Raw genomic sequence first — 27,715 nt, 5'->3', positions numbered from 1 at the left:
CATATTTTAATATACATTGCAAATGCTTTATATATTCGTCTACCTGCAATTTTAATGCGATGCAAAAGTTATCACGTTTACAGAAAATCTTCAGCGATCAACTATACGAAATCTATGTAAATAAAATATATATGTTCCCTATGCAAATTTACAGTTTTCGTCGGATCTCGACCAAATTTGGCAGAGAGGACTTGGGCACCCGAGAAGGAACGGGGGGGGGGGGGATCAAACTCCAAAAAATAACCGAACCGTTCGAATTTTAATTTTAAGGCCCGAAAATGGCATTATGAAAGGCTCTTTCTACCCGAAATAATTATCCGATTTCTTTGATTCAGGTCCCACTGGAAAGAACGCGAAAAACACCCATAGAGTTCATTCATTTCCTTCGAATTTCAATAAAAAAGGCGGTAAATTCACCAGACAAAAATTAAAAAGCACTGCTAAGCCTAACCAAACAGAAATTTTAAATCAGAAAATTATCGTTAGCGCGATCTCATTTTAAATTAGCTTTCAGATAGTTGCCACTTTTTTCTTTTTTTCCCCTCGGCTGCGACTAAATGAAATTTTGTTTTTGTTTTGTGGCAAAAATTTCCCCTTTTAATTATTATTTGGCAATTTATCTTTTTTTTAGAATTTTAGTTGTATTTAATTTATTTGGGAACTTTTGATTTACTGTTTTCTTTCTTTGAGAATGATTATTTTGACGGGGAATTTCGTAGTATTTTTTCTTTCTCTATTTGAAGCCTGATTGTTGAACTATCGTCACTTGACAAAACTTTTATTTTCGAGGTAGACTGTGCAAAGCCGAGCAATGCAGCTAGTACTGTATATTTTCTAATTTATAAATGTTTCCCAGTTCGAATATTGTTTCGATCATAATGGTACCTAGGTACCTTAGTACTTGAACATGCAGACGAAAATTAGGACTTTGTTTCCTTATCCAAAGGTTTTATTCCTTGAACTTTTTGTGAGGGTGTGGGTGTCTGGATTCATGATATGCAATGCATACAAGTCCAATTGAGGCAGTGAGAAGCAAAAGGATGCAAGTGGACATTTTCAAGTGTTGAGTAAAACGCGTTTAAAGATAATATCTTAGGTAGGCTTCCATTGAATTTTTTTTCTAAATCATGCTGTATAGCAGCAACTACCAGAGCTACTAGTATCATCTCTTGTCCCAAGACAGAGGAGTGGTTCACCTACCATGTGTTCTGGTTATCTCCAAATTTTTGATTTTGCCACTTGCATCCCTTTGCTTCTCACTTCCTCAATTGTATCTGTGGAAAGTACCGTTCGAAGATTCCACAGCACATTATCGATGGCAATGTCATGTTTTAAAGCTCTTGCCTACCTAGAGTTCTCTAAACGTAGAAATATATTTAAAAATTAGAAACTAATTAAAAGAGAGAAAGGCAGAATTGACGTTATTATTGAGACACATTCTGCCTTGGTAAGGTAAAGAGCAGTATCTGCAGAAATGGGTTTTTGAGATAGTTGAAAAAGAAACGCGTTTTGGATATCATGCTAATAGGACAGCACATTGGGATTTTGAAGTTTTTTTTCTCGTTCTTTATTTTAATCGGAAACCAAATAAACAAGCTTGTATTAGTAAAGCTGAAGTACAATAGATGACAAAAATACGAAAAAATAAATTAAAAATAAAAAATTTGCAGATACTGAGCTTTACTTTCCCACGAACGCATTCCCATCAATTTGTTGAGTAAAGTAGAAAAATTCGTTTAATGGCCACTTAATCAATCAAATGTGAGATAAATTTGAAGGTTTAAAACTTTGTTTTCGCAGATATTTACCACTCAAAATTACTGAATATTTATGCTGCGTTAAGAAAACCTTGTACTAGAATCTTTTAACATGTATATTACATTTTGCAAAGATATGTAATGTCTTACTCTTTTTAGCTTTCTTTTATTGCCAATTTGAAAATCAATTTTAAAATAAATTGAAAACTTAGCTTAATTAAATAAAGTTAACTATTTCTACTCGAAATGCTAGAACTCGTTCTACTTGTTCGTTTCGACATTTTTTGTCAACCTTCATTTAACTTTCTTCTTTGTCTAGTTCAGAACCGAAATAATAAGTAAACAAAACAAAGTCATAAAAACTTGCAAGCCCTACAAAAATAATTTAATAAAGTGTAATACTTCTACTTGAGAAATGCTTTAATTTTCCAAGTCTCTACTACTAACCCTTTCTAAAATGGCCATCGCTTATACCACTGCCATTATGTAAGATTCATATTTATTTTATGTCTACTGCCTGGTCATTTCATAGAAATAACCGTTATTGAAAGTCTGTTGGGAATCGTAAAGACTGTTGCTTACATAAAACACATTTTCTGCAGGATAACGATATCGGGTAAGTGATAAAGAAACAAATGTCCATCCAGTGTTTGTAGATTGTTAAGCTAAGTTACTACTTCACCATAATTACGATATAAGGTCTAAAGACATCAAATATTGGGTATAAATGCTGATATGTATTGAATATGAGTAGGTTTTTCAATACAATATATAGGATGATCCTTAAAAGAATTTCCAGATTCGAAGGGCGTGTATTATGAAAAATATTGAACAGAGACATTTCAGATTGATTTTATCTTGCATGGATATTAAGTTTTTTTTTTTTTTTTCGCAATCACGGGCACGGGTTGCTCATTGCTCTCACTTGACTGTAGTTGAGATGTCCTATTCTTTTTTTGAGCAATCACGATTGCTCATTGTTCTCACTTGACTGTAGTTGAGATGTCCTATTCTTTTTTTGAGCAATCACGATTGCTTATTGTTCTCACTTGACCGTCCTTGGCGTTTGGTTCTTTTTTCGGCTTGGACCAGGGACCTCTGCAGCACCACCGCCCACCGGCCTCTGGTCCTGAGTACTGTCCCCCGGAATCCGCTGCTCCTGGTCGGTGGTGTCCATGTCCTACACACATGACGCTCATACACATACAAACTCACACACACGCCTACGTGCATACACACAGGTCTACGCACACACAAATGCATACACCTTCACGCACGCGCGCTTACGCACACCACTATACACACGTAACTGCCTAGGAGGAGGGGCAGGTTTGGGGGGACAGGAGCCATTTCTAGAAACAATAACTCCAATGAGTAGGGTCGTGTCGCAACTTGTGATTGCGAAAAACATAATTTGAATTCAAAATTTCAGAATTCAAATTAATATTTTAATTTTTTTTTTTTTTTAGTATACACTTTTTGTCGCTGTTTGATTGAAAGAATATTGGCGACAATGGAACCCAAAAGTTCAATCACACTGAAAATAATTCTTGATGAATGCTAAATTGGAAATTTATCGCTAACTTTGCATGTTCAAGGTTAGATAATTCCCCCAAAAGTTGCTTTTAAATGTAATAATGCTTCAAAAATGTAATTTAATTCGTCAAGAAGAAATCCATTTCATTCAACTTGGATTGAGAATATTTGTTGTCAATCATTTTTGCATGCTTTAATCTTTCTTAGAATAAAATAAACAAATACATTTTAACAACAAACGATAATAAATAGTACCAAGGGTTGCCATTAAAAAACTTACTGCTGAAACCAAAATATGAATTAATTTAAAACAACCAATGCTGAAGGCGATAAATATTAGTTAGTTCCAACGAAGTCCTGAAAAAAAAATTATGTTTAATGTAATATTAAAAATGAATAAAAAATATGAAAAAAGTTAAACTGAAATTAGGGTATAATCAGTCGTTTTTTCAGGGAAAAAAACCCTACTTAGACGAATGAAATAGCAAAGCATCATCTTAAGTCAAATTTTCGAAATTGCTAACTCCCATCATTTCTGATTGATAAGAAATAAAAATACCATAACGGTATACGCGCGCTGATTAGCCGTAATATCTAGATCTGCATCCTAATAATATTTCTTTTTTTATGGATATGCCTCGTGTTACCTAATCTCAAAAATCACCAGTCATAATTTAATAGGTGCGAATTGTTTCTCCATTTCTGTTCCATTTCATTTGTAGAAAAAAGAGACTCAACGAATTGGGTTCTATCGCAATTCGCGATTGCGAAAACCATAATTTGAATTCAAATTGTCAAAATTCAAATGAATGCCAAAAACTGGATGCTTTTTTTTATTTATTAAAAGAATAAAATTGAAGGTGCTGTGTATATCCACTATTAGATACACAACATATGTCTTCACGGTAGTTATTTTCGTTTGATAGTTCGGGTGCGGGAAGGGCCAGGTGATTTCCCTTTTACACAAATCACCCGTCTTAAAATTGTTTATATCATCTTCTAATGCTTTTCGCAGCAAGGAGTTCAACGTCAGGGTATTCTTGACGCAAATCACTCTCAGTTGTTGCTCACTCGCATTTTTCGAAACATAGAACACCGAACAAGTTTTGCTGTTCAGTCACCATCTTCGCAAAAACTGAAGTAATCGGCAAAGAAAAAGCGTTCGCGTCAAGTGACGGCAACTGCGTGAAGCTAGAGATTTTTTCCACTCTACTGATACATAATTTGATCAAAACAGAATAAAATCGGATTCTTCTTTAACTTCCTGTAAAAAGTGTTATGAAACTTTTTGTATAACACAAGCAGAATTTTTTGTCTGCACACTCCAGTTTAAAAAATAATCATGTGCAAAAGAAACAATTTAATATTGTGGTTCTTGTTCTTTTAAGAACAACTCTTCAAAATATCTGATCTTCATTACAGATGGAGCAAAAGAGTTGTGTGATTAGACCTCAGAGAAAACTGAACTTTTTCTAGAAATAAGTAAAGCCTAGATAATGCTTTCAGAAAAATAAGATCCATTATATAGTATTTCTTTGAAAATATTTAAGATAAACGCACAGTCATTTCTTTGTACTCATTTCTTTAATACAAATAAAAGCATTTCGCTCCTTCAAAATATGCCTCATTCTATTTCGGAGAATTTTTGGAATTGAAGCAATAGATTGGTTCAAAAAAACTTTTTTTCAGCTAGAGTCCAGAACACCCCCTATTTTTTAGACTTACTAATAGTATTATGCTGTAAAATTTTCAGCTTCTTACTCAAATTTTAAGAGGGTGCTCAATGACCCCTTAGTTTAGCATTAGCCGTAGCATAGAAAATGCCACAAACTTAGAAACATCTAATTTCTCCAGCTTTTTTTTTTTTTTTTTTGTAAATTATTGTTTTATTGCAATGTATATTCACATTACTAGTGTATGTTATAATATGTAGCATTGCTTTTCCAGTTCGATGTATTTTTAACCCCCTCCCCATCTCATGAAGTTTGGGGGGGAGTTGAGCACCCTCTTTTAGTTGAAATAGGAAGCTAAAGTTCTTCCAGTATATTACTATCCACAAGTCGAAAAATATCGTAGGGTGTCCTGTTATCTAGGAGAAACCTTTTGTTTTCCGTGTATTTTTGAACCACCCTAATAAGCAAAGGGTTAAAATTAAAAGTTTGCAGATGGAAATTATAAATGGTAGGGAAAACTGTCATCCGTTTCGGGGTAAGCGGTGGAACAAGCAGCTCGGGGGTGTGGGGCTGCGATTTTGTACGATTTAGGATCATTTTTCAGTGACAGCTCAATACATGTTTTACTCTAAACCTTATAAAATCAACTGGCATCCCTTTGTTTCGTACTGCCTTAATTCTAATAATGAACATACACAGTGTGACTTAAAATAACCTTTGAAATAACCTTTAACCTTAAAAAATAACTTTTTAGTGATAGAATAAAATAAACGTGGTAATATGGTAATATGTTTCAAAGCTAATATTTATTTAAAACAAGATCCCATTTAACTCAATACAACGATTTCAACGGTGAACCAATTTATTTATAGACTTTATAAATTCGGTTTTAGAAATGTTCGTTATCACATGTGTCACGGTTGCTTGAATGGCTGGAACCAGGGTTTGCCGATATATATCAGTCGATACATATATCACGATGTATATATATATCACGATATACATCCGATATTTATTATGAAAATATCATGATATCATGTATTTCTGCCTTAGCCCTGTCTGTAGGGCGGTAACTTACTGAACATACCTGCCTTGCCTTCAAAATTCGAGTTGAACCGAACCATTGTTTCGGTCACTCGTCTAGTCAGTGCTAATTCTGTATTAGTTACCAGTTTGTTTGGCACTCTAGGATTCCTTAAGAGGTTTTCCACCTCCAGCTCAGTCACTCCTATCCTGACTGATGAGTGCTAATAAGCACGAAACTGCAGTCCTGGGCTGGAATTGACTGAGCTGGCGGTGTATTTCATGTATTTCTGCCTTAGCCCTGGCTGTAGGGCGGTAACTTACTGAACAACTAAGTCCAGTGCTTTTAAACTTTAGGAAAAAAAAACAGGTTAATTTAATTTTTTTTCCCTTGCCGAAACCGACGAAAAAAATGGAAAATTGTATTAGAACTTTGCTTTAAAAAAAATTTGCATAAGAACTACAGGCTGCATCAAGGCTTTGCAACAGCTAGGGAAGTTTCCGAAAACTTGATTTTTAGACCGTAAGTCTATTTTTCGTCATTAGCCGGCCTGATAAGTTTTAAAATGAGGGGGGAATTTCTTCAAGAGATAAGAACGATTTCGAATACTTAGAGAAAATTAATCCACAGAAATAATATATAAGGTAAGATATTGAAGAGAAGTGTTTCTATTTTTGAAAATTTTTACAATTTGTTATCGCAGACTGCTTGAACAGTAATGACTTAGATGACAGCACGTGTTCATCATTTAACATCACGGTTAAAATACAAAATAATTTGAACTTAGTTCTTTTTTAAGCGTAGCTTTTCGAATGTAGTAAAAATGTGATGGGCTATTTTTTTTTTTTTTTTTTTTTTTTTTTTTTTTTTTTTTTTTTTTTTGCAAAAAGAAGAAAAAATATATATTTTACCCTTCAAATTGAGGAAGTAATTTTTTTATTTGTACAAAGAGTCAAAAAAAAAAACTCATTAGAAGAATCTATATTTCAATATACGATTTATTTATTTTTTTTTTTTCTGAACAAAAAACAAAATTCCATTGTAGTCTGAAATCTTAAACCTGATACTTATATTTTCGCTTACATTATGCTTTAATTTTTTTACCGGAGCCAAAGCTTTAAAACAAAATAAAAAAAAGCCCTTACAATTAAGAATCAATTTAGCTACATGTTGCATCAAGTTTTCATAACAGCAAGGAGCGTTTCCATCTCATCTATTTCCTCACATTCGTTATTCATTTTTATAAAGTGTTCATGTATTGCGCGATGTTTCTCTAATTTTTTGATTCAGATTGTCTGGACATGGGCCCGAACACTCATTCACTTGGTTGCCAGTAGAACGCTCTGCCGATCGAGCTATTCAGCTCTCTCGGTCACAGTGCAAGTTAAAGTTATAAATTTAACCGAAAACCTCATTCTGGTTCTTTAAAACAGGTTTTTTTGACTGAAAAAAACAATTTTTAGACCGTGGGTCTAGTTTTCGTCAGTAGCCTTCACGATAAGCTTTAAAATAAGGTGTAAATCAAAGAAATCGATCAAGAATTGAGGAAGATCTCGCGGAGAAACAAAAAACAGGCTACAGAAATAATATATAAGGATAAGGAGTGATTTGAGGATGTATTTTCTATTTTGAAGACTTTAGTTTGTATTAATTGAAAATATCGGATATATATCAAAATATCGGATGTTTTCGATATTTTCGATCCCTGGGAAAATCATCGTAAAAAGTTCCATTCATTGCAGTCTTTAGGTTGAGAACAGAAAATAAATTTGTGTCCTTGTTCACCCTTCGTATTTGCCAGATCTGTCAACGTGTGACTATTTTCTGTTCTCAAAACTGAAAACTGCAACAAAAGGAGCTTTTTACGATGATGTTCCAGTCATTCTAGAAGCAGTGACATATGTGCTGAAGAACATTAACAAAACCGGAATAAAAAGTCTATGGGTAAATTGGTTGACCATTCAAAGCATTGTATTGAGTGGATGGATCCTATTTTGAATAAATATTAACTTTAAAACATATTACCACACTTAAAGCTCAGTTATATATAACTTACACTGTGTGTGAACATGTGTTATGTTATTAAGTAACTATATTTCTTTAGATGATGTTTATTTTGTGTTTAGTGTCACTTCCGGATATTATGTCATTGTTTTTGAAGATTGCCAGGTTAGGTTTAGATTTTTGGTGAAAGATCAACTCTTTGTTTATCGCGTCGGACTATTCATGACTAGTTATGACGGGACCTGAAAAAAGCATTTTAGAGTTTCTGTATTGCTTAGTGGCTGCAAAATAGTATGTTCGGCGTAAAACTCTATACTTCACGTACGAAAACAAATCTTAATAAATGTTAAAGCATGTAAAACGAATTTATACTTGCATAGAATTAACATTCATTAGTTTAAATCACCTACCAGCACTTTCAAACTGCATTATTTCCGTCCCCAATAATGAAATCATTTTGCATAAAATGAAACAGCTTGATTACCCTTTTATTCTTATGAACTGAACTGTACTACAAGCAAGCACCAAGTACCCTAATGTAGCAACTAGCCATTTCCGAAAAAGGCACTTAACCACGCATTCGGTTGAAAAATGACTCTTATTCCGGCTATTCTTTTTCCACCTCGATTTCTCAAAGAGTACTATTTATAGATTTAAATGGAAATAAATGCGAATTTTAAATCAGCCTAAGGATCGGAAATAAATCCTTTGATTCCTATCAAAGGATAAGATGGCCCCTTCCTACAAGACATTCTATTTTCTCTTAAAGATTGAATGGATAAAAGAGGGTGAGTTTCATAGCATTTATTCAAATTTTCTCGTTTGACTTCACTGGCACTGTAAAAAACCATTTACATAGAACACTACCATTCAATGCGTTTTATTACCTTCATCCAACAAGCGTTCTTATTTTTTTTTCTCTCTCTCGCTCTTTTGTCTTTTCGGATTGTTGAACGATATTTTTTGTTCAGTCTTTGAGGGGGAATCTTCTAGCAAGTCGACAAATCTTTTACCGGCGTATACAGGAATCTATCCATACATGATTATTATTACTAAGGGGCTCCTCTCTCTGCTCGCTTCGCTCACCAACCCTCGTTTGCCAGCTGCCATGGCTCAATGCCGCCTACGGCGATTGATAATTGAGGATTTTAATGCTTTTACCAATGTATTTCTTCACGACATCCTGGATATCCGGCTCCTTAAGGTTTAGAGGGGTGAGACAGGGCAGACGGACTTCCCTTGAATGCCCTGTATACAACGGTAGTAGTATTGACCTGGGAGTTATTGGCAGTCTGGAGGAGATGGGGTTACAGCCAAACTGACAGACGTGCGCATGTTTTAATAGTATAAAATATAAACCTGAAAACCATGCAATAGTGTTATGATGACAAAACATCTAAATAAGTAACAATCAAAAGAGTTAAGTAAAGCATGTTTTGGGACGTGAAAAATTCTTTGCCCTCGTGTCACCATTATCGAAAAATGAGATCTTAAAGTCAGCCGAAATTTTAAGAAAAGTCGCCAAATTTAGCGGTTTCGATGAGTAATGGAAAACATCTTTCACAGGCTTTGGAGATGGATGTCTTGCACCGTGCAGACGGCTAAGTTCCGTGGTAGTTTCCTTTTGTCGCCAAGGCTTTGAATTTCATGTTTTTCTTAAAATTTCAGCAGACTTTAGGACCTCATATCCTTATAACGAAGCGACGAGGGCAAGGAACTTTTCCTTCAAAAAAAAAAAAAAAAAAGTCTCGGCATGCTCCTTTGATTGCTGCCTATTTAAGCTTTCTTCACTCTTACACTATTCGTATGATTCCAGGTGAGAATGAATAGTGACTTTGTTATGATGTACTTTTTTCAATATCTGGCAATCTGGAATATAGGGAAAAACTGTATGCAAAACATTTTAGTAATAATATGAATACAGCGAAAAAATAGTGAAAATCCAAAACATTGTAGTAGGATTTTATTAATTGACTTCCTTTCCGTTAAGGCTTGAACGATTCCATTTGTTGAAAAAGGGGTTCTAAAAGCCTGTTTGAGTTGCGATAACGATTATTGACGTTGTAGCATTGTAGGAATTTTTTCTCCTTCAAATCAAGCATTAATGAACTCGTCCAAGGTCAAGTATCACGTTACCTGAGCCACACAATGAGACCTTTTCTTGTTATCTTGCTTGAAAATTTTTGATTTTTTACGAGATCTTTCTGCTTTTCGTATTTTACATTAATTGCTGCCGGTTCAGGCAAAAAATAAGAGTATTTTATTAAGTTCAAAAGGTATAAATACCGAAAAATCTGGAAATTGACTTCAGTAAAGCAAAATCCTAGAGATTAAAAGGAAAAAGATGATTAACGAAGAGATATCCTAATGATACGAAATTCTAAAAAACTAAATAAATAATTCAAGTTTCCGCAAGAAAAAGTACCTGTCAAAAAATCTTATCAAGCAGGGAGCAAACCCTATGAATGGTCCAGATTAAACCGGTCACGACATAGTATCCAGTTTCTAGTTTCATAATGAAAAGAATTATAAGCTATTTCTGATGGATCAATGGAAGTATAAAAATGGTAAAACAAATAATTATATGGTTAGTGAAATTGCTTCAAACGACTCATATGCATTTTAATTTAATTAGATTTGAAAATTGACTTTTAATGATAAAATATAATACCCATTAATGATCGGTTTCACCTAACGTTGGTACTGAGTATGCAGGTTTATGCATTCGCATAAGTGTCAACTTATGGTTTTGTTCAGTTTTTTTTTCTGGTGTATAATCAGAAATTTATAGAATTGGGCGGGGGACGTTCCACTTTATTCTCATAACGTAGAACGTGCGAAATTGAACGTATAAATTTCCCTTCCGACGTTTTCCTTAAAACAGTATCAGTATTGCATAACACCACTTTTTCACTGTTAACGTTTTGACAGCAATGAGTTCTTTCATATATTTGTAAAGATATTATTTACTTTTGTTTCCTGTTCTTTTTTAAAAAAATTACATTTTTATTGAAAATATGTAGGCTGCAAAAAAGAAAAAAAGAACGGATATCCATGACCGCAAGAATGAGTTTAGCTCGTTGTCTTAATATTTATTAAGAGCACATTTTTTTTTCGTTACTATGGTTACGAACCGTTTGCGTTAATTCAAGTGTAAAACTTAACTTAGCTTTGCTCAACTCCACTGTCCACCGGCTACCGCGAGCAGGGCCATTCCTGGTCGGTAGCGTCTATTGCCCACACACACGCCTACATACGCGTACACACACATGCCTACTCACAGGCACACACACACACGCCTACACACAGGCACACACACACGCCTACACACAGGCACACACATACGCCTACACACAGGCACACACACACGCCTACACACAGAGGCACACACACACGCGTACTCACATGCACACACACACACACGTCTGCACGCACACAAACACGCCTACACGCATGCACACACACGTATACATGCACACAAACACGCCAACACACAGGCATACACACGAACATGCTTACACACAGGCATACACACAAACACGCCTACACACATGCCCACACACACACACACACCTACACACAGGCACACAAACACGCTTACACACAGGCATACACACAAACACGCCTACACACAGGCCCACACACACACACCTACACACAGGCACACACACACGCCTACACACGTACACACACACACGCCTACACACATGTACACACACACACATAAACGTCTACACGCACACAAACACGCCTACACACAGGCACACACACCTACACAGGCACACACACCTACATACAGGCACACACACACGCCTACACACGTACACACACACGCCTACACACATGTACACACACATATATAAACGGCTACACGCATGCACACACACACGTATACACGCACACAAACACGCCTACACACACCTACATACAGGCACACACACATGTCTACACACATGCACACACACACACACACACGTCTACACGGACCCAAACACGTCTACACACTTGATACCTACACACATACAAGTGCACTCACACATGCACACTCGTGATTGCGGAAAAGCATAATTTGAATTCTTTTTTTTTTTTTTTTTTTTTTTTTAAGGGAAGAAAAGTAAGTACAAAAAACCGCACACAGCATTCTGGAGGCACAAAAACTATTTAATTGTGCTGGTGTCTCTTCCTTATACGTCCCCAGTGTGCCATCGGCGCAAAGGTCCTTCACAACAGTGCACTTAACGCTATGACGACCCATGAAACGGTCCCTTCAAAATAGCCACTTGAATCCGAGGGTCTAAACGCAACTTCCACTGAAATGCTCACCCTCTCCGAAGTAATCAGAGGAGTTTTTTTTTTTTTTTTTTTTCGCCTTATGTAATCGATTGGTGGTGGGTTTTATTGCTTTGATGGTAATAAAAACCGATCTTGGTTTGCAAATATGCGCTCTTCGTTCGCCAGTTACGGCTCGAAAAGAAGCATTCGGAGGACATAACCGGCTCATTTTCGCCATTACGGACGTAATAATTTCGACATGTTGAGTCGCATTATTGGACTTAAACGTTTGATAAAACATGTTACGTTGTTAATGTGTAGGAGACTTTTAGTACTCTATAAATACTGCTGGATAGTTAATAGCGTTTTATTTGCAGGGTTTTAAATTCAAAATGTTTAGTTCGCGGTTATTGCAATTTATATGTTGTTGTTGTTGTTTAAGGTGGAAGAAAGGGTATTGCTAAGTAAGCATACGTTTCGATATCGAAAGGATATGATTTATCAATAACATAGAACAATGATGCCCAGATTGAGGCTCTTAAGTAATAAGAGGCTCTTTTTAGAAGCTTGTTGGGGGTGCAGTGGGCAGTTAAGGCACAAAACTGCACGATTCAGGAATCCTGCTCAATACTTTATTTTTGTTTATTTACTTATTTATTTATTCAATTTCTGAAAGTAGTCTGATTTTCTCCCTTGATTGGGCTTAGCCAGAGGATCCTAGAAGAAAGAAAAATTGTTTTTACATGAAGCGTTTCCTAAATAGTGTGCGACATTTAAAACAATTTTCTTTCAATAAAAAAACGGTTGAGTTTGATTAACGATTTAAATTTAGTTCTGAAAATGGTTGCCACTATGCATTTGCTTTACAAGGTTGAAGTTCTGAGTATAACAAATAGAACTGCATTGATTAATTTTCTAAACGCCATTTCTAGCAGAATAAATGGTTTATAGCTATTATTACTATTCTTATTCTTGTTATTATTATTTTAAATAATGAAATTTTTACACTTACACATGAATAAACACACACACCCAGCAACATTTTTACCGCTATTTACATGAAAAGATGTTTCAAACATATATTCTGCAAAATATTCCGCCTTTGCGCTTGATTATGCATTAATTTCTACGTTAGGATAAAGAACAGAGAGGATAGTCTGCTCTATACCCTTACATTTTTCATCTCAATCTGCTCTGCAAGTTTCTTCGATTTCATAACATTTTTTCCCCTATTTGAAAATTTTATAAGAGACAGTTTAATTGGTTCAGGCTTTTTTTTCTCTTTTTCATTTATATCACTTTTTTGCACCATCTCGTTAATTTGAAAAGCCTTTTATGTCCTCTGGAACCATTATGTTGGGCTTTTTAGAAAATGGCGTCTACTTAGTATTCGCCAGCCGCAAAAAGTAGGAACTTAAGTAACCTCTCTAAATGTTCCTTTATTAAATACGCAATCAAAAAATGCACAGCTTTGATATAATAACCAGGCTGGTACCATTTTATGACACTTTTTTGGTGATAACATGCCAAGTGTGTTGCTTTGTGTTTCGGGCTATCTACAAGAGGATTCAAGGATTGCTGTAAAGTTTAAATGCTTTATCACGACCTGGCGCCAAAAAATGTAGCCTAGCGAAAATGACGTTAACCCAAGGATTATATAGAAACTGTTCCCAAAAAATGTTTTAAGTCAACGGATAATTAATTATTCGCGAACAAGTTTAATAATTTGAGACCATAGTGATTTCCAGGATTTCGACCAGTTATTGAAAAATGATTATATAAGTAAGATCAATGGTAAAAAATACATTGCCTGTATTCATTCCGTGTTTCTCATAGTATACGTTTATTTGCGGATCCCCAGGTATTTCTATTTTCTTTTTTGTATAGCTTTCCTAAGCAAACACGCTGTCTGGTAGTTGTTGTAAGGCGGAAAATCCTTGCCTTGTACACCAGCCAGGAGATAGATAGCTGTAAACTTTTTCGTGACAGTACCTAGACCTTTACAGTGGCAAGAGCACACCCATACCCATCCTTACTTTCACGTGGGATAAAACACAAAATGAAAGGAAAAAAAGGAAATCCGCACTTATCTCCGGTTCAAACCAGGATTTTTTCAATTTTTTCCAGCTCATTTTTTCCTTTCTTCTTTTTCAATCCGGTTGAAAACAAATTTCGAGAAAACAAAATCCCGTGTCTCCGGCACAAAGCAGGAGGGATTTTTACATTTTCTCTCTCCGCAGCGAGAAATGGAAAAGGCACCAGATTTATGTTTCTGTTTCGCTGGCTGGCGGCTTAAGGTCTCCGAGGTCAAAACAAAGAAAATTATTATTCTCTTTCAGGAAAACAATTTTTGTTAAAAGAGAGTTTTGACTGTTTCCCGTGGAAAAGGATTGAGTTTGAAAAGGAAACACTAAAAACATATGTACCACTTGAACTGAAATATCTGCGGGAGAATTTTTCCGCGAAAAAAAACAAAAGAATTTGATATCATTTTTACATAGTTTGCCTAAGCTATGGAATTTTGGGTGTCTAACTTCAACTTCAAAGGGTTTCTTTTTTCTGGTTGTAAACATGAGTTTGGAATGTGAAATCTTTAATGCGGTTTTGAAAGAGACGGAAGAAGAGTGAAAAATAAATGGTATGAATCGTATCAAGTTTCACGTAGGAATAACTAAATTCGTAAAAAATTATCGAATCATTTCTTCTTTGTTTTTGCTTAAAATAAAGAAGAAAGTGATTTTTTTCCGAATTGTAAAATCTAAACTAGAAAATGAAATAATACGCAGTGAATGCTTTCCCACGAAGTGACTTATTCACTGACTGTATATAGGATAATGGCACCAGTAACAAACATGCTTAAGACATTGCTCTCAGGATAACTAAATTGTCTGAGCCTTTTAATATATTTAGACTTTTGAAACTATTTTTCTCTCATGCAGCAACATCCCGTCTAACGTTTGGTTGCTTATGGATCCTCTGAATGAGTTGATTCTATTTTTATTTGCTCAATTTCGAAAAAAGGTCCGACCCCAGTAACAGAAACCGACAATTCTGACGATACTTAGTCACAGACAGGATGAGAAAAGGATAAGTAATGGGCAGAATTCCCTTTTTCTCTTCAAAATGTGCAGTAAAGTTCTTTGTTTTTAGATCTAAAACCTTATTAAATTCGAGTAAAGATGAAACACCAACTGACCTCGTGGTGGCTGTCTTAACCTTCCACCACTGCCTTGTAAATACCAACTGGCTCATAAAATTCACTCCGATAACTCTAGATGGTTGCACCGTATTCACGGGTCGCAGCAACATCAGTTTCACCCGCCTAAAATTCTTATTATATCCAAACTGAGGACTGTCTGTTACTAGACCCGTGTCTGTTACTGGTGCCGTTATCCTAGTATCTGAAGCTAATGTCACCAATGAAGCCCAAAACTTCTGTTTAGTTTTTAGATGATCAAAGATAATGAAATATTATTAGATAGTTGTCATACAATAAAACCCTACTTGGACGAATTTCAACGCAAGAGTTTTTTGATGAAATCACCTGTTATGAAAATTTGCTTTAGAAAAAGGTATCATTTTAGCTTTAAATAAAATCAACTTAACTAATTCTAAACGATCAAAAATTGTGAAAAATAGAAAAACATTTTTTCCCTCCTTTTTTAACCCTCGATTAGGCATGAAATGACCTAATTATTTTTTCGGATTTTTGCAATATTATTTCTTTTTAGCTATCAAAATAGAATAAATAAATACATAAATAAAAACATTATAAAAGGTACTTGTGGTATCATCTGTGATACCTTCATGAAAACTAAGTTTGTAAACACTTTCGATAAAAATGCATCTTATGGCGACACTATTTCCTTTAGGATATGTTTTATTCTAATTTGCTATATTTGCTATGGGAAAATTATAAACTTACTTGTGTCGTCACACTCTGTTTAAGATGGAAGAGTTTCTAGTATTAATAGAGGTAGATCAAAGATAAAATTTTCAAAAATGAACAAATCGGAGCATGTCGAGTTTCTTTTGTGTGTTTTACTTGAATGTATTTTTCTTACTTATTTACAATTTTGTAAAAATTGCGGTTTTGGTATGAAGTGCGAAATTATTTCCAAAATTAGCGTGAACCAAAAAAGGGTCCGTCCTAATAGTTTAGGAATTCATCTTAAAACTTTTCTCAAAGTATCTTATAAATATATTTGTGAAATATATTTGTTTGCAACCCTTCATATATTATGAAATTAACAATCAGCTTGCAACCAAAGCCTCAAGTACTTCTATTCCACTTGTAAAACTAAATATTTTCTTCATTTATTTTAAAAAGAAAAAAAATATTAACAATGATAAATTCATTTTTCAAACGTTATCTTTCATTTTCAATACCATTTATTTCATTGTATTCTGGATACGTACTGCCATTATTATGAAGCATTAAGGTAAATCATATTAAATAAACATTTGAATCAAATTATTATGCTGCGAAAAAAAAAACAAATATGAAGGCAATTTGTTTGATATTATTTCATTCTCAGTTATCTGAAAATGGATATTTCACCGTGCCACTTATAGCACTTCGCCATTTTAAGAACCAGATGAACGTATTTCTAACTTATAAACATCATAAGCTCTATATCACTTTCTTCCATACCAAAAGCGATAAGAAGCGTTCCTTCGTAGTTTTCCAAAAAGTAGAAAAGCTATTAAATGCATTTATATGCAAAAATGGAAACCGGAAGCTCTGATAAACCTCTTTCTTTAAACTTTGTGTTTTTAAAAATAGATCTAACTGAAGCAATCATCGTCAACTCCGCTTTCAAATTATTCACTAAGTTGTTGGTGTTGCAATAATGGGGGTATCCGGGTAAATTTCTTATCGCCAATATTTTTAAACTGATAGCTAGTAGAATGTTATGAGCCGCAAGGTAGGAAGTACTCTTCAAAAGGCAGAGCTCTCTCGGCTTTTATTCTGTTGCTTTACATTTATTATTTTTAGCTGCTCGAAGCGTCGCTTATATTTAAATAACTGTTCAACGAATTCGCTCTAAACCAATCACAATTATTTAAGTACTAGAAAATCTCCCGTCGAGGTATGACATTTGAGCTTCATTTGAACGAAGCCATTGCCTGTTTAGTGATATTTTGATAGTTGAAGTTTTAACCCAAACTCCAGTGGATTAACCCTGAACTTTGGTAGACAGCGTTCCATGTGTTGATCACCTTTTCGTTTCATCATTTCCCCGAAATGACACTAATGCAACATTCACATTGCGTCCGCACATCCGTCACCGACGTATACTTTTCTCCCTAAAACCAGTTTTCTGCCGGCGTTGCCATGACAGCAAGCCGTGTTGTGCGGGACCCGTCAACGTGCCTAGAAGCCAGATATCTGACGGCTCTGACGTCCGTAGAGTTGGGAGTCGCATTTCATTGGTCTCCACGAGATGAGCGCGCTCTCGCTATTGGGTGAGAGTATCGACATGTGCTTTACGCGCGTTCGAATGTATGAATGCTTCCTCCTGTTCGGAAAACGTAAGTGTGTCCGTTTGACGTGGCGAACGTGATGTGCGGACGCTGTTTGAATGTTGCATTTACCAGTAAAACAGTTAAGTTACCGGATCCAGTTCGGCCTAGTCACAATAAAGCCTTTCTATGCTTGTTAAACATTACCAAAACATAATGTCAAATTATCATGCCGTGGTGCGAGTTTCATTATTGATGACGTCAGGGGCGTTAGTCGATCATTGACTATTATATATATGAGGATTTCCATTACTAAGAACACCTTTCGTTGTAAACATTTCAGCTTTAAAATGAAAATTGTTCTTATTGTTTACTTTGTACGTGGCCCATATATCTGCACTTAAGAACAGCATGTGCGATATCCGTCAACAAATAAGTACCCTTAAAGTTAACAGAGTAAATAGTAAAGTTTACTGTTTTTCTTATTCCAATCCAAAAAATAGTATGTTAACTGCTGCTTTACGTATTTTAAAGAAATGCCGAACATTACCATAACAACCAAGGTTGAGCTTCGTATTGTGTAAAACAAATACTTGCAGTAGGGTTGCCACTAAAAAATTTCCAAAAATAACACCCAGCAGTGCCTTAAAAAATGGTTTTATCACTAAAAAGATGAGTTAATGCTCTGTTCAAACACTGTGATTGGGCTAATCCAATGGTTCGAAAAGTGGTCTACATTGGAGTCTATTCATACCTGCAAGGGTTTCATACCAACGAAAGAAAAAAAATGGGAATGCATGAGATTTAACTAGGGGTCCATAGGACTAAACTTCATTTAAGCAGATTATCACTAAAATTTTACCAGTGTACTTAGATAACCCTTATTTACATAATAAACGTGCATGTTTACTAGTTATATATTAGTTTAGTATATTGCATAAATTTGTCTTAGGTATTTTTTGTACTTGCAATTTTTAAAAACTTGCACATTTCGTATCAGCAGCAAATAAACCCTCCCGTCACAAAATGCTGAAGAGTGAAGTATGATTTGACACGGTATCAACATGAATTTCGCCTGACATTTTGCTTTCACCTGTTTCAGAATGGCTTGAGTAAAATTTAGACCTCCGTTTCACTGATTCGGAATTCAATTTTACTATTAGAATACAAACGAAACGAATATATGGTACTGTGAAAATCGGAGTCTGGTAAATGTCCACAGCAGCCGGTGAATGTGGCTTGATCGTTAAGGCATCGGACTTGTGACTGGAATGTCCCGAGTTCGATCCTAACCGGTCGAAAATTCACCGTCTTCATTAATGATGACTGGAGAAGGTTAAATATGCTCATGGTCACAAAGTCCTCCAAGTGAAACGATACCTCTGAGGTACTGGACCAGGGATTGTTCGGTTTCTGGACTGGATCAAAAAATCAGAGCTGTCCTCAGGGTCATAGTGGTAGGTACGGGGAACCCTGGACTGACAAGTGAAAAGTAACCTGTGAATGTCAACATGCACAAAGCAAAGATACCACTGAAACGCCAAACATTTCCGATAAATCACCGGTGAATGCTGCATTATCCAACATAGCTCTTTTCCAATAACATATACGTTACATTACCTGACTTTTTGGAATGACCCTGAGGAAAGAATCTACGAAAATCAGAAAAAGTGGTGCACCAAAAGAAAGATGTTTTAAAATTTTTGTTATAAAGTAAACATACCAGTATTAGCCAGTGCATGATAATGCTTCAGCAGTGACCACTTCAAGATTTATATTGGAAAAAATGGGGTGGTTTGATGCACTTTTGAATCCATTGAGAGAGTTTGAATCCTATTTTTTCAAATATGTACCTTTAGGTGGCCACTACTGGTGTGTTTACCTTAATCGTTGTATTTTGTTATGAATTCTGATTTGTGATGTGTATTCATATTTCATATGTTCTAATCTTTTTCCCTTGTCATCGCAGGTGATCAAGGGCAATACGAATACGTACACAGTGGTGAAACGCAAACTGAACCCGATCATCATCGCCTCAAAGATACGATTCATCCCGTTTAGCGTTCATCTTCGGACTGTCTGCATGCGAGTGGAAATCTACGGTTGTCCCTATACGGGTAAGTACTCTGAAATAAATTCGTTCACTTTCATTCTAAATACTCATGTCCAGAGATGTGCACGGGGGGGGGGGAGAGAAGGGACACCTGTTGGCCCGGGGCCGAGATTTCTAAACTGAGGGGTGAAATAAAGGAAATGACGTAGGGGTAAACAATGCGGACTGGCCCGTAAAAGTCGTTTGTGACGAGCCCCAAAACTTCTGGGCAAGCCCCTGCTCATGTCATACTTAACTATTGTTGTTCCTAACCAAAGTTGGTAGATTTACCCTCTTCAACAAAAAATTTATGTTTTCAAATGAAAGTGATAAACCTTTTACTAATTCTCTGGTGTTCAATTTGAATAAGCTCTCAAAATCGTTCTCTTGAGATTACAGTAGACAGGTCGGTTAATTCCATTTTCAATAGTTCCGCACCGTTGAATGCTTCGAAAAAAAAACATTTTGAGGTATTTTATCAATGTCGAATATTGAAAATGCATCATTTTAAAAACATTGCTTTGAAGAAAGTAACAAATTTTTAAAACTAATGTTTTTGTGAAAAACCAAAATTGTTATTTTGTCCAAAAATATTTTAACAAGATTAACGATTTGTTTAACGATCATTTTTGAGGGAAATATTTTTGAGGGGAGGCACTTTAGTCAAAAAATAAGTTCTAATAGATTATCAATTTTTCCTTTAAAAAAATTAAAAAACATTTTTTGAATGAAGGGCAATTATAGAACTTTTTTGAAAGGAAAGAATGCTTAAAAACAAGTCTGTAAAAAGATGTTTAATTCCTGTTAGCTATTTACAACTTTTGACGATTGAAGAAATATATTTTATATTTTACGATCGAAATATTATTTGTTCTTAACTTAAAACCTTGTTGCTTGCACGGAAATAAATAAACGGAAGTTCATTAAAAATCAGTTATTGCTGCAGTACGTTTTCGATGGCATTCGTTCTTTTTAAACTCATGCAATTTATTCGCGAAATATTTAACCAAATACAAGAATAAAAAAGAAAATTCATTTCGACCCATTTATAAAATAACATCGTTCTTAAGTATTACGATCATGATAGAAATTCCAGTGGCTTTTGAGCAAGAAATTTCACGTAATGACAAAAACGAGGCAAATAAAATAAAAAAAAAAGCTCTTGTATGCCTCGGAGACATTAATCAAGATAAAAATAAAAAAAGGCGAACCTCAATAAAGAAATAACACCGGCTGGGCAGACCGAGGATTTTAATGGCGAATCTTAAGAACTTAAAAGCGGGCACATTCGAAAATGTATTCAAAAGTATGGCAGTAAATTAACTCTGAAAGAAACCACCGCCAGCTCCATTTTAAATTTAAACGTGAGAATTCAGCAGCAGGGAATTTTAGGGGTAGATGGAAAAAAGGATAGAGGAAAGATATATAAATGCGAAACTGGAAGAATACGTCTGGATCAGAGCATAATGTTTTCTGTGAAAAGAAAACGAAATTTGCAGATTTCGTTCGATGTGGTTCTCGCTTTTTTTCTTTTTGTTTGAGCCTTAGCTTTCCAAATAAGCCAGATTTTGCTTACTGGTAAATCCCTCGGTAAAAGGGGGTTGGTTAAACAATGCATCTGTGTCTTTGGAAGGTCTATAACACTAGGGATTAGCGATTAGGTTATCTTGAATCTGTGTCTTTTTTTTTTTTTTGATTAACTTATATCTTCTTAATCCAAACATGAGCTCAATTTTAGTCTATCTCGTCAATTTGTTTAGCTACATAGAGACCAAATTGACCAATTTGAAAAATATTGAACATTTTTGCAAAAACATTGAACACAATTTAGACTTTAATTCAAAAAATCTATTTTCTTTTTTGTTTTATATTTAACAAGTTGAAGAATTTTACTTGGTGACAGGAAAAAACGTCCCCAGCAAAACGTCCCCGGAAATAACGTCCCCGGATGAAACATCCCCGGAAAAAACGTCCCCTAGGAAAAATCGTCCATTAGGAAAAAACGTCCCTGTTGAAAATGCGTCCCGTGTAAACAAAATTGAGATGCAAAGTGTTTTACCATTTCCACTGACGAATTGCATTTTGTTCAGCATTTGTTTGAACACTCTGTTTTATAGTAATTTTAAATAAAAACCTCTAAAAGATTTTTCGTGATTTTTGCAGGGAAAACATATTTAAAATTTTTAAAATTTCATCCCAAAATAAAGAGAATTTTTTTCCGCGTCTGATAGAATGTGTTTGGAACTTCCATGTTACATAGAATTCGACCTACAACATTTTTAAAGCAGATTTTAATAACGGCTAAGCCTTTATTCACGCGATTGATCACCGAATTCTTTGTTGGCCGACAAGGAAATTAAACGCAATGATTTAAAATTTTTATCTGTTGCCAGTTTCTATTTGGTAGCAAATAAAATAATTCAAATTGATTTTTAATAGTATAAGGCTTTTAAAAGGATTTTCAATTTTCCCTACTGATTCTACAGTTCCGACTGAGTCGGCTTGAGTCGACCAGTTTCTATTTGTTAGCAAATAAAATAATTGAAATTGTTTTAAGGATTTTCAATTTTCCCTCTTGATTCTACAGTTCCGACTGAGGCGGAGGGGTTTTTTTTTTTTTTTTTTTTTTTTGAGCAATCACGATTGCTTATTGCTTTTATTTGACTGTTTTTGGCGTGCTATCATTTTATTTTCACACCAGCACCCTCAGCACCATCACCGTCGCCCGGCTCCTCACGATACTGCTCCTATAGCGAAAGCCGTCTCCAGGTTGCATCCATAAGCGCATACATACACAACGACACACACACACGCACATATATACACACACACAAACACATACACACACGCATACATACAGACACGCACACAAACACATACACGCATATATACAGACACCTACACATACTCACACACACAATCATACACACAACTAACTACACATTCATGCCTGCACACAGACACAAACACATATGCCTTCACACACATACACATACCCCGCCCCCACGCACACACATTCATACACAAAACTACCCACACACTTATGCCAGCACACAGACACAAACACACATGCCTACACACATACACATACCCCTACACACAAACACACATACTCCCCACACACAAACACGCACGCTTACATACACACACTCGTGATTGCGAAAAACATAATTTAAATTCAAGATGTCAAAATTAAAATCAATTTTTTTTTAATTTTTAATTTTATATGGCTTGTCTCTGTAGTGATGCTATTTGCGGTTAATCTTTTATGAAAGTGCATTATTTAATTTTTTTTCTAAAAAGTTGTATTTAAGTTTATGTTTTATCAATAGCTAATTGTACTAATGAGACTTTTTCGTAACTCAATGAATTTGATTTTGTATGACTCGTGTTTACCACAAATGCATAGTAAGTTGAAGAATCAGCAATTAAGTAAAATAATTTTGAAAATGTCGAAATATATGTTAAAAATCACATTAGCTATCTTTCTTTGATTTCTACAATAATTATTTGCTACAAACATTATTACGTATAAATAGGCTTGCCAGATGTTCCGGTTTGCTCTGGACAGTCCCGGTCGATTTATTTCACATCCCGGTAAAACTTGATTACAGATGACTAAAGAAGTCTAAAAGTAATTAATCATTTCTGTATCTCAGAACCAGACTGTTGTAAGTTCAAATATTGCGATTTTCTGTTTATTACTGCATTGTATGTAGAATTCCAGTCCACAAGCAAACGTAATTCTAAAAAAAAAAAAAAGCCTCTGTAATTACTTACTAGTGTTAAAAGAGCGTGCGTCCTACACTTTGCATGCGTCAGACAAATGATTTTCCCATCTCCTGTAAAGTAGCGGTTGTGTGAATTACATTAGTCGGACTTTGAGGTACAGATTTATAACATTGACTTGATAAATTAATGTCGGATTAGTTTGTGAGGATTTTGACAACTAGATTAAAAACAAAACAAAAAAAAAACATAACATAATAATCAGCAAGAATTATGTCAGAAGCATTTTGAAAGTTTTTTTTTTTTTTTGCTGCACACTGTAATAAGAGTAGACCGAGTAAGGACAACCTTTTCATTGCTCACAAACCAAATCATATTACTTACGGCTTTCGTAGCAGACGACGTCTTCCATGTCATTGATTTCTACGGAATCATGTTTGCCAAACTTTGGTTTAGTTGAATTTCTAATTCAAAATAACAAGTGCGAGATGGCACACTACTGCTGTACCTGTCAAGGGAGGAACTGACATTTCACACGTAAGCATTTTATGAATATTACATTTTACTTAAATGCCTAGTAGTTTTTCTTACTTGAGCGGTTTGTTTCGCTATGAGGTTTATAATTATTTTTGTTAAATAATAAGTTCAATCAGTTTAATAAAGAGGAATACATTTTTAGCCACTATTTTCTTATTTTCTAGCAGTAATTTTAACCTCTGAGAAGTTAAATGCATTTTGAAAACGTTTATTTAAGTGTTAGCAAGTTAGTTTTAGTTTTGGCGACTATATAATGCAATTTAAAAGATCGTTCTTTTTTCCTTTAAACTAAAAACAATATTGAAATTGTAAAATTTCTGAAGCTGTCAAAAATGCATGATTTTCCGAATATTTCAAATACCCCGTTCATGATGACAACACAGTTATTTTGCTTTGACGCTATTTAGCAAATTTCAAACACCAAACTCGTTTTGAAAATCTAATTAAACTCTATCACATTGAAAAAATAAAGTTAAGTGAGAAAAAAAATGAATTGTCAGTTTACAACAGTGGCATATTTCTAAATAGGTTATCTAAAATAGATTACACCGTGCAGTTTTCCTAGGCTCGTAGGCACTTTTAAATGTAGAAATTTCTTGAGCATAGGAATATCCCCTATCGTGCAAAACATTTCTACCTTTATTTGATTTTGCACACGTCAAAGGCATTTCGCATTTCCACAAATATTTTCCACTGCAGAACGAGGTATAATACAGCAATGAACGTCTGTCGTCAAATGCAACGAAGAGCACTCTCACTAGTCTTCTTTTGGCGGCAAAAATAGTTTTCAAAAAAGCGCATGAGCACTTAACGTCAGCTTCTTATTTTCCTCTGCACAGTTTCCATAGCAGAGACGCACCAAAGCATTAAAATATTAAAACCTGAAATTCACTTTTAGCGATAAGAGAAAACAGAGCAAAAATCTCCCTTAAAAAATTCAAAATTCAGTTTTTAACTTAAAGCTCCAAGAAAACTACACATGAAATTAAAAATATTTTAGTGACGCCATCTATTAGCTAGCTGGTTAACTAGAGCCGTACTATTGTAGGGAGTTGGAGCAATTCATAAAGGCAATGATGTATGTCTCTTGTTAACTAGTTACTTAATAGATGGCGCCACTGAAACCCTTTCTTAATTCACTGTATTCAACCAAAATGCTGCTAAAGTTTTAATAAATTGCATAAAATGATAAAAAAAACTTAGCATCTCAATTTTGTTTATACGGGACGTTTTTTCATGGGGGACGTTTTTTCCAGGGGACGTTTTTTCATAGGGGACGTTACTTCTAGGGACTTTTCTTCCGGGGACGTTATTTCCGGGGACGTTTTGCTGGGGACGTTTTTTTCTAGAACCATTTTATTTGTCCAAGTGGCAATAGCAAAATGGCAACGATACAAATGTCGAAACAAAAACTGATTTTTTCTTACTTAAAATGCGTATACCTTTTACCACGTTAATTATTCGCCTACGTTCTTTTTCACCGTAAGTAGAGAAACTTCTAAAAATGTAATCTTTCCGCTTTCGAAACGATACGGTAATTATTTCGAATTGAAAGTTAAATTTTTGGGTCAAAATTAAATTTTAAATAAAAAACGGAAATATTCATCGAATTTATTTTATTTTATTTTATTTTATTTTTTTCGAATCGCTCTGTAAATCGCTCTGAATTATACTCCTTATATTAGGAAATGAATTGGTTTCGTTTACACTGTGGAAAAAAGATTTTCTTCGTATTCAATTCTGTTAATAAATGTCTCTAATAATTTTATCAAAGATAGCTTTTTTATGCAATTTTCTTCGAAAAAAAGAAAAAAGAAACATGGCAATAAATGAAAATTTGACCATATTTTTGCATGCTCAAAACATATATACATCGGCATTAAATAAAGGGTGTAATGAAGAAAAGAAAAAGTATCGATAATTATTTTATCTGACAATTGACCATGAATGACATACTGACATAAAGACCTATCGTGCTTGTTCTCTGAACACTTCCTGAACTATAACATCGGCATTCGAAATGATACTGAACATCGACTGAGAAGATTCATTGCTTATTACGGCAGAATGCTTCTAGAACACGCTTCGAGCGAAGCTATTTCTCCCGTGACTTACATCCAGTTTCTCTGCATTAAGAGGATTGCTGCAGAGACGCTAACAATGCGTTTTCTGTCATGGCGGTGGATCCGACGGTTTTTTTTATTTTTTTTTTTTACCGAGATTAATAATACTATCACTTTATCTGCTAACTCATTCCATATGTATTCCTCTTTGTATTTTTATTTAATACTAGCTGCACTGCCCGGCTTTGCAAGGTCTACCTCGAAAATAAAAGTTATGTTAAGTGACACATGTTCAACAATCAGGCTTCAATTAAAGAAACAAAAATACTGTACAATGTCCCGTCGAAATAATCATTCTTAAAGAAAGAAAACGGCAAATCGAAAATTCCCGAACAAATTATACACAACCCTCCATACAACTAAAATCCTAAAAAAAAACTAAAGAAGGTAAATCACCAAATAATTATCAAAAGGAGAAATTTTTACCTCGAAACAAAAACAAAATTTTATTTATTCACAATCGAGAGAAAAAGTGGCAATCTTCTGAATGGTTTTATTTAAAACTAGTGGTCCCTCACGGCTTTGCCCGTAGTAGAAAATTAAAAGGTCATTTGGGTCGCCTGTATATTTACAAATAATAATGGATGATGAATTTCTCACCAATTTGCTATGTTCATTTGCTTGCCAATGTTACGGTTCCACGTTATGATAATTTGCTCAGCAAAATGTTCCTAAAATTGGAATAGAAAAAGAACAAAATAGAATTTTCGAAAAATTGCTTCGAAGTGCTCACTCGTATGCTACGAACTAATTCTGTGCCAAATTTCATGAAAATCAGTCGAATGGTCTAGGCGCTATGCGCGTCACAGAGATCCAGAGACACAGACTTTCAGCTTTATTATTAGTAAAAAAAATAACCAATTAGCTTTTGAAGGATACATACATGTATATATTTGAATTTTAATTTTGACTCACGTCGTAAAAATTTAGGGTCCAGAAAAAGACATTTTAAAGACCACAGTTATTATAGAAGTTTTAATCGTAGCATTTTTCTTTTATTTTTACTTCCGGTGAATTTTAGCTGTGTATTATCTTACTGTTGAGCTCTTGTTTTCAAGGAGTACATTGAGCAAAACCCAGTTGAGATGCTTACAGATGGTTTTAAGGTTTTTTTCAAACTTAAAAATATTTCTTGACATTTTTAACAGGGCTAAAACTTTCTTTGAAGGAGCGAAATATGAAAAGAAAAACAGAGAAATTCATGTTAGTGATCAGTTGTATATTGGGATTGCAATACCGGACCAAAAATCCAATACCGGTAACCGATATTTTTAAAACGTGATACCGGAATACCGGTATTAGAAATTTCTTAGAAAATGATCGAAAACAAAGTTTCGTTGCCACACTTCATAATTTTGTTCAAAAATTGTATTATTTATAAAACGTACTGTGAACAATGAAGGAACAAATGTCATAATTAAAAACCAACAATAGTAAGAAACCTAATGCATCTATTGAATTGTATATAAGCCTGGAGCTTATTTTAGTGCACTACTTTCCTG

The 27,715-nt window shown here is 34.7% G+C and overlaps 1 protein-coding gene across 1 annotated transcript in view; it reads left to right on the top strand.

The window, feature by feature from the left end:
• The window catches only part of LOC129225020 (discoidin domain-containing receptor 2-like), a 141,596-nt gene that overhangs the window by 47,544 nt on the left and 66,337 nt on the right, over positions 1–27,715 (top strand). The window contains exon 4 of the mRNA XM_054859567.1: positions 19,702–19,849. Within this exon, the coding sequence (XP_054715542.1) occupies positions 19,702–19,849 (148 nt within the window). The remainder of the gene's footprint in view (positions 1–19,701; positions 19,850–27,715) is intronic.

The sequence above is a fragment of the Uloborus diversus genome, chromosome 6 (genome assembly GCF_026930045.1).
Source record: "Uloborus diversus isolate 005 chromosome 6, Udiv.v.3.1, whole genome shotgun sequence".
Taxonomy (NCBI): Eukaryota; Metazoa; Arthropoda; class Arachnida; order Araneae; family Uloboridae; genus Uloborus; species Uloborus diversus.
Note: the sequence above shows the minus strand (reverse complement) of the source record. Positions and strands in the feature narration are given on the sequence as shown.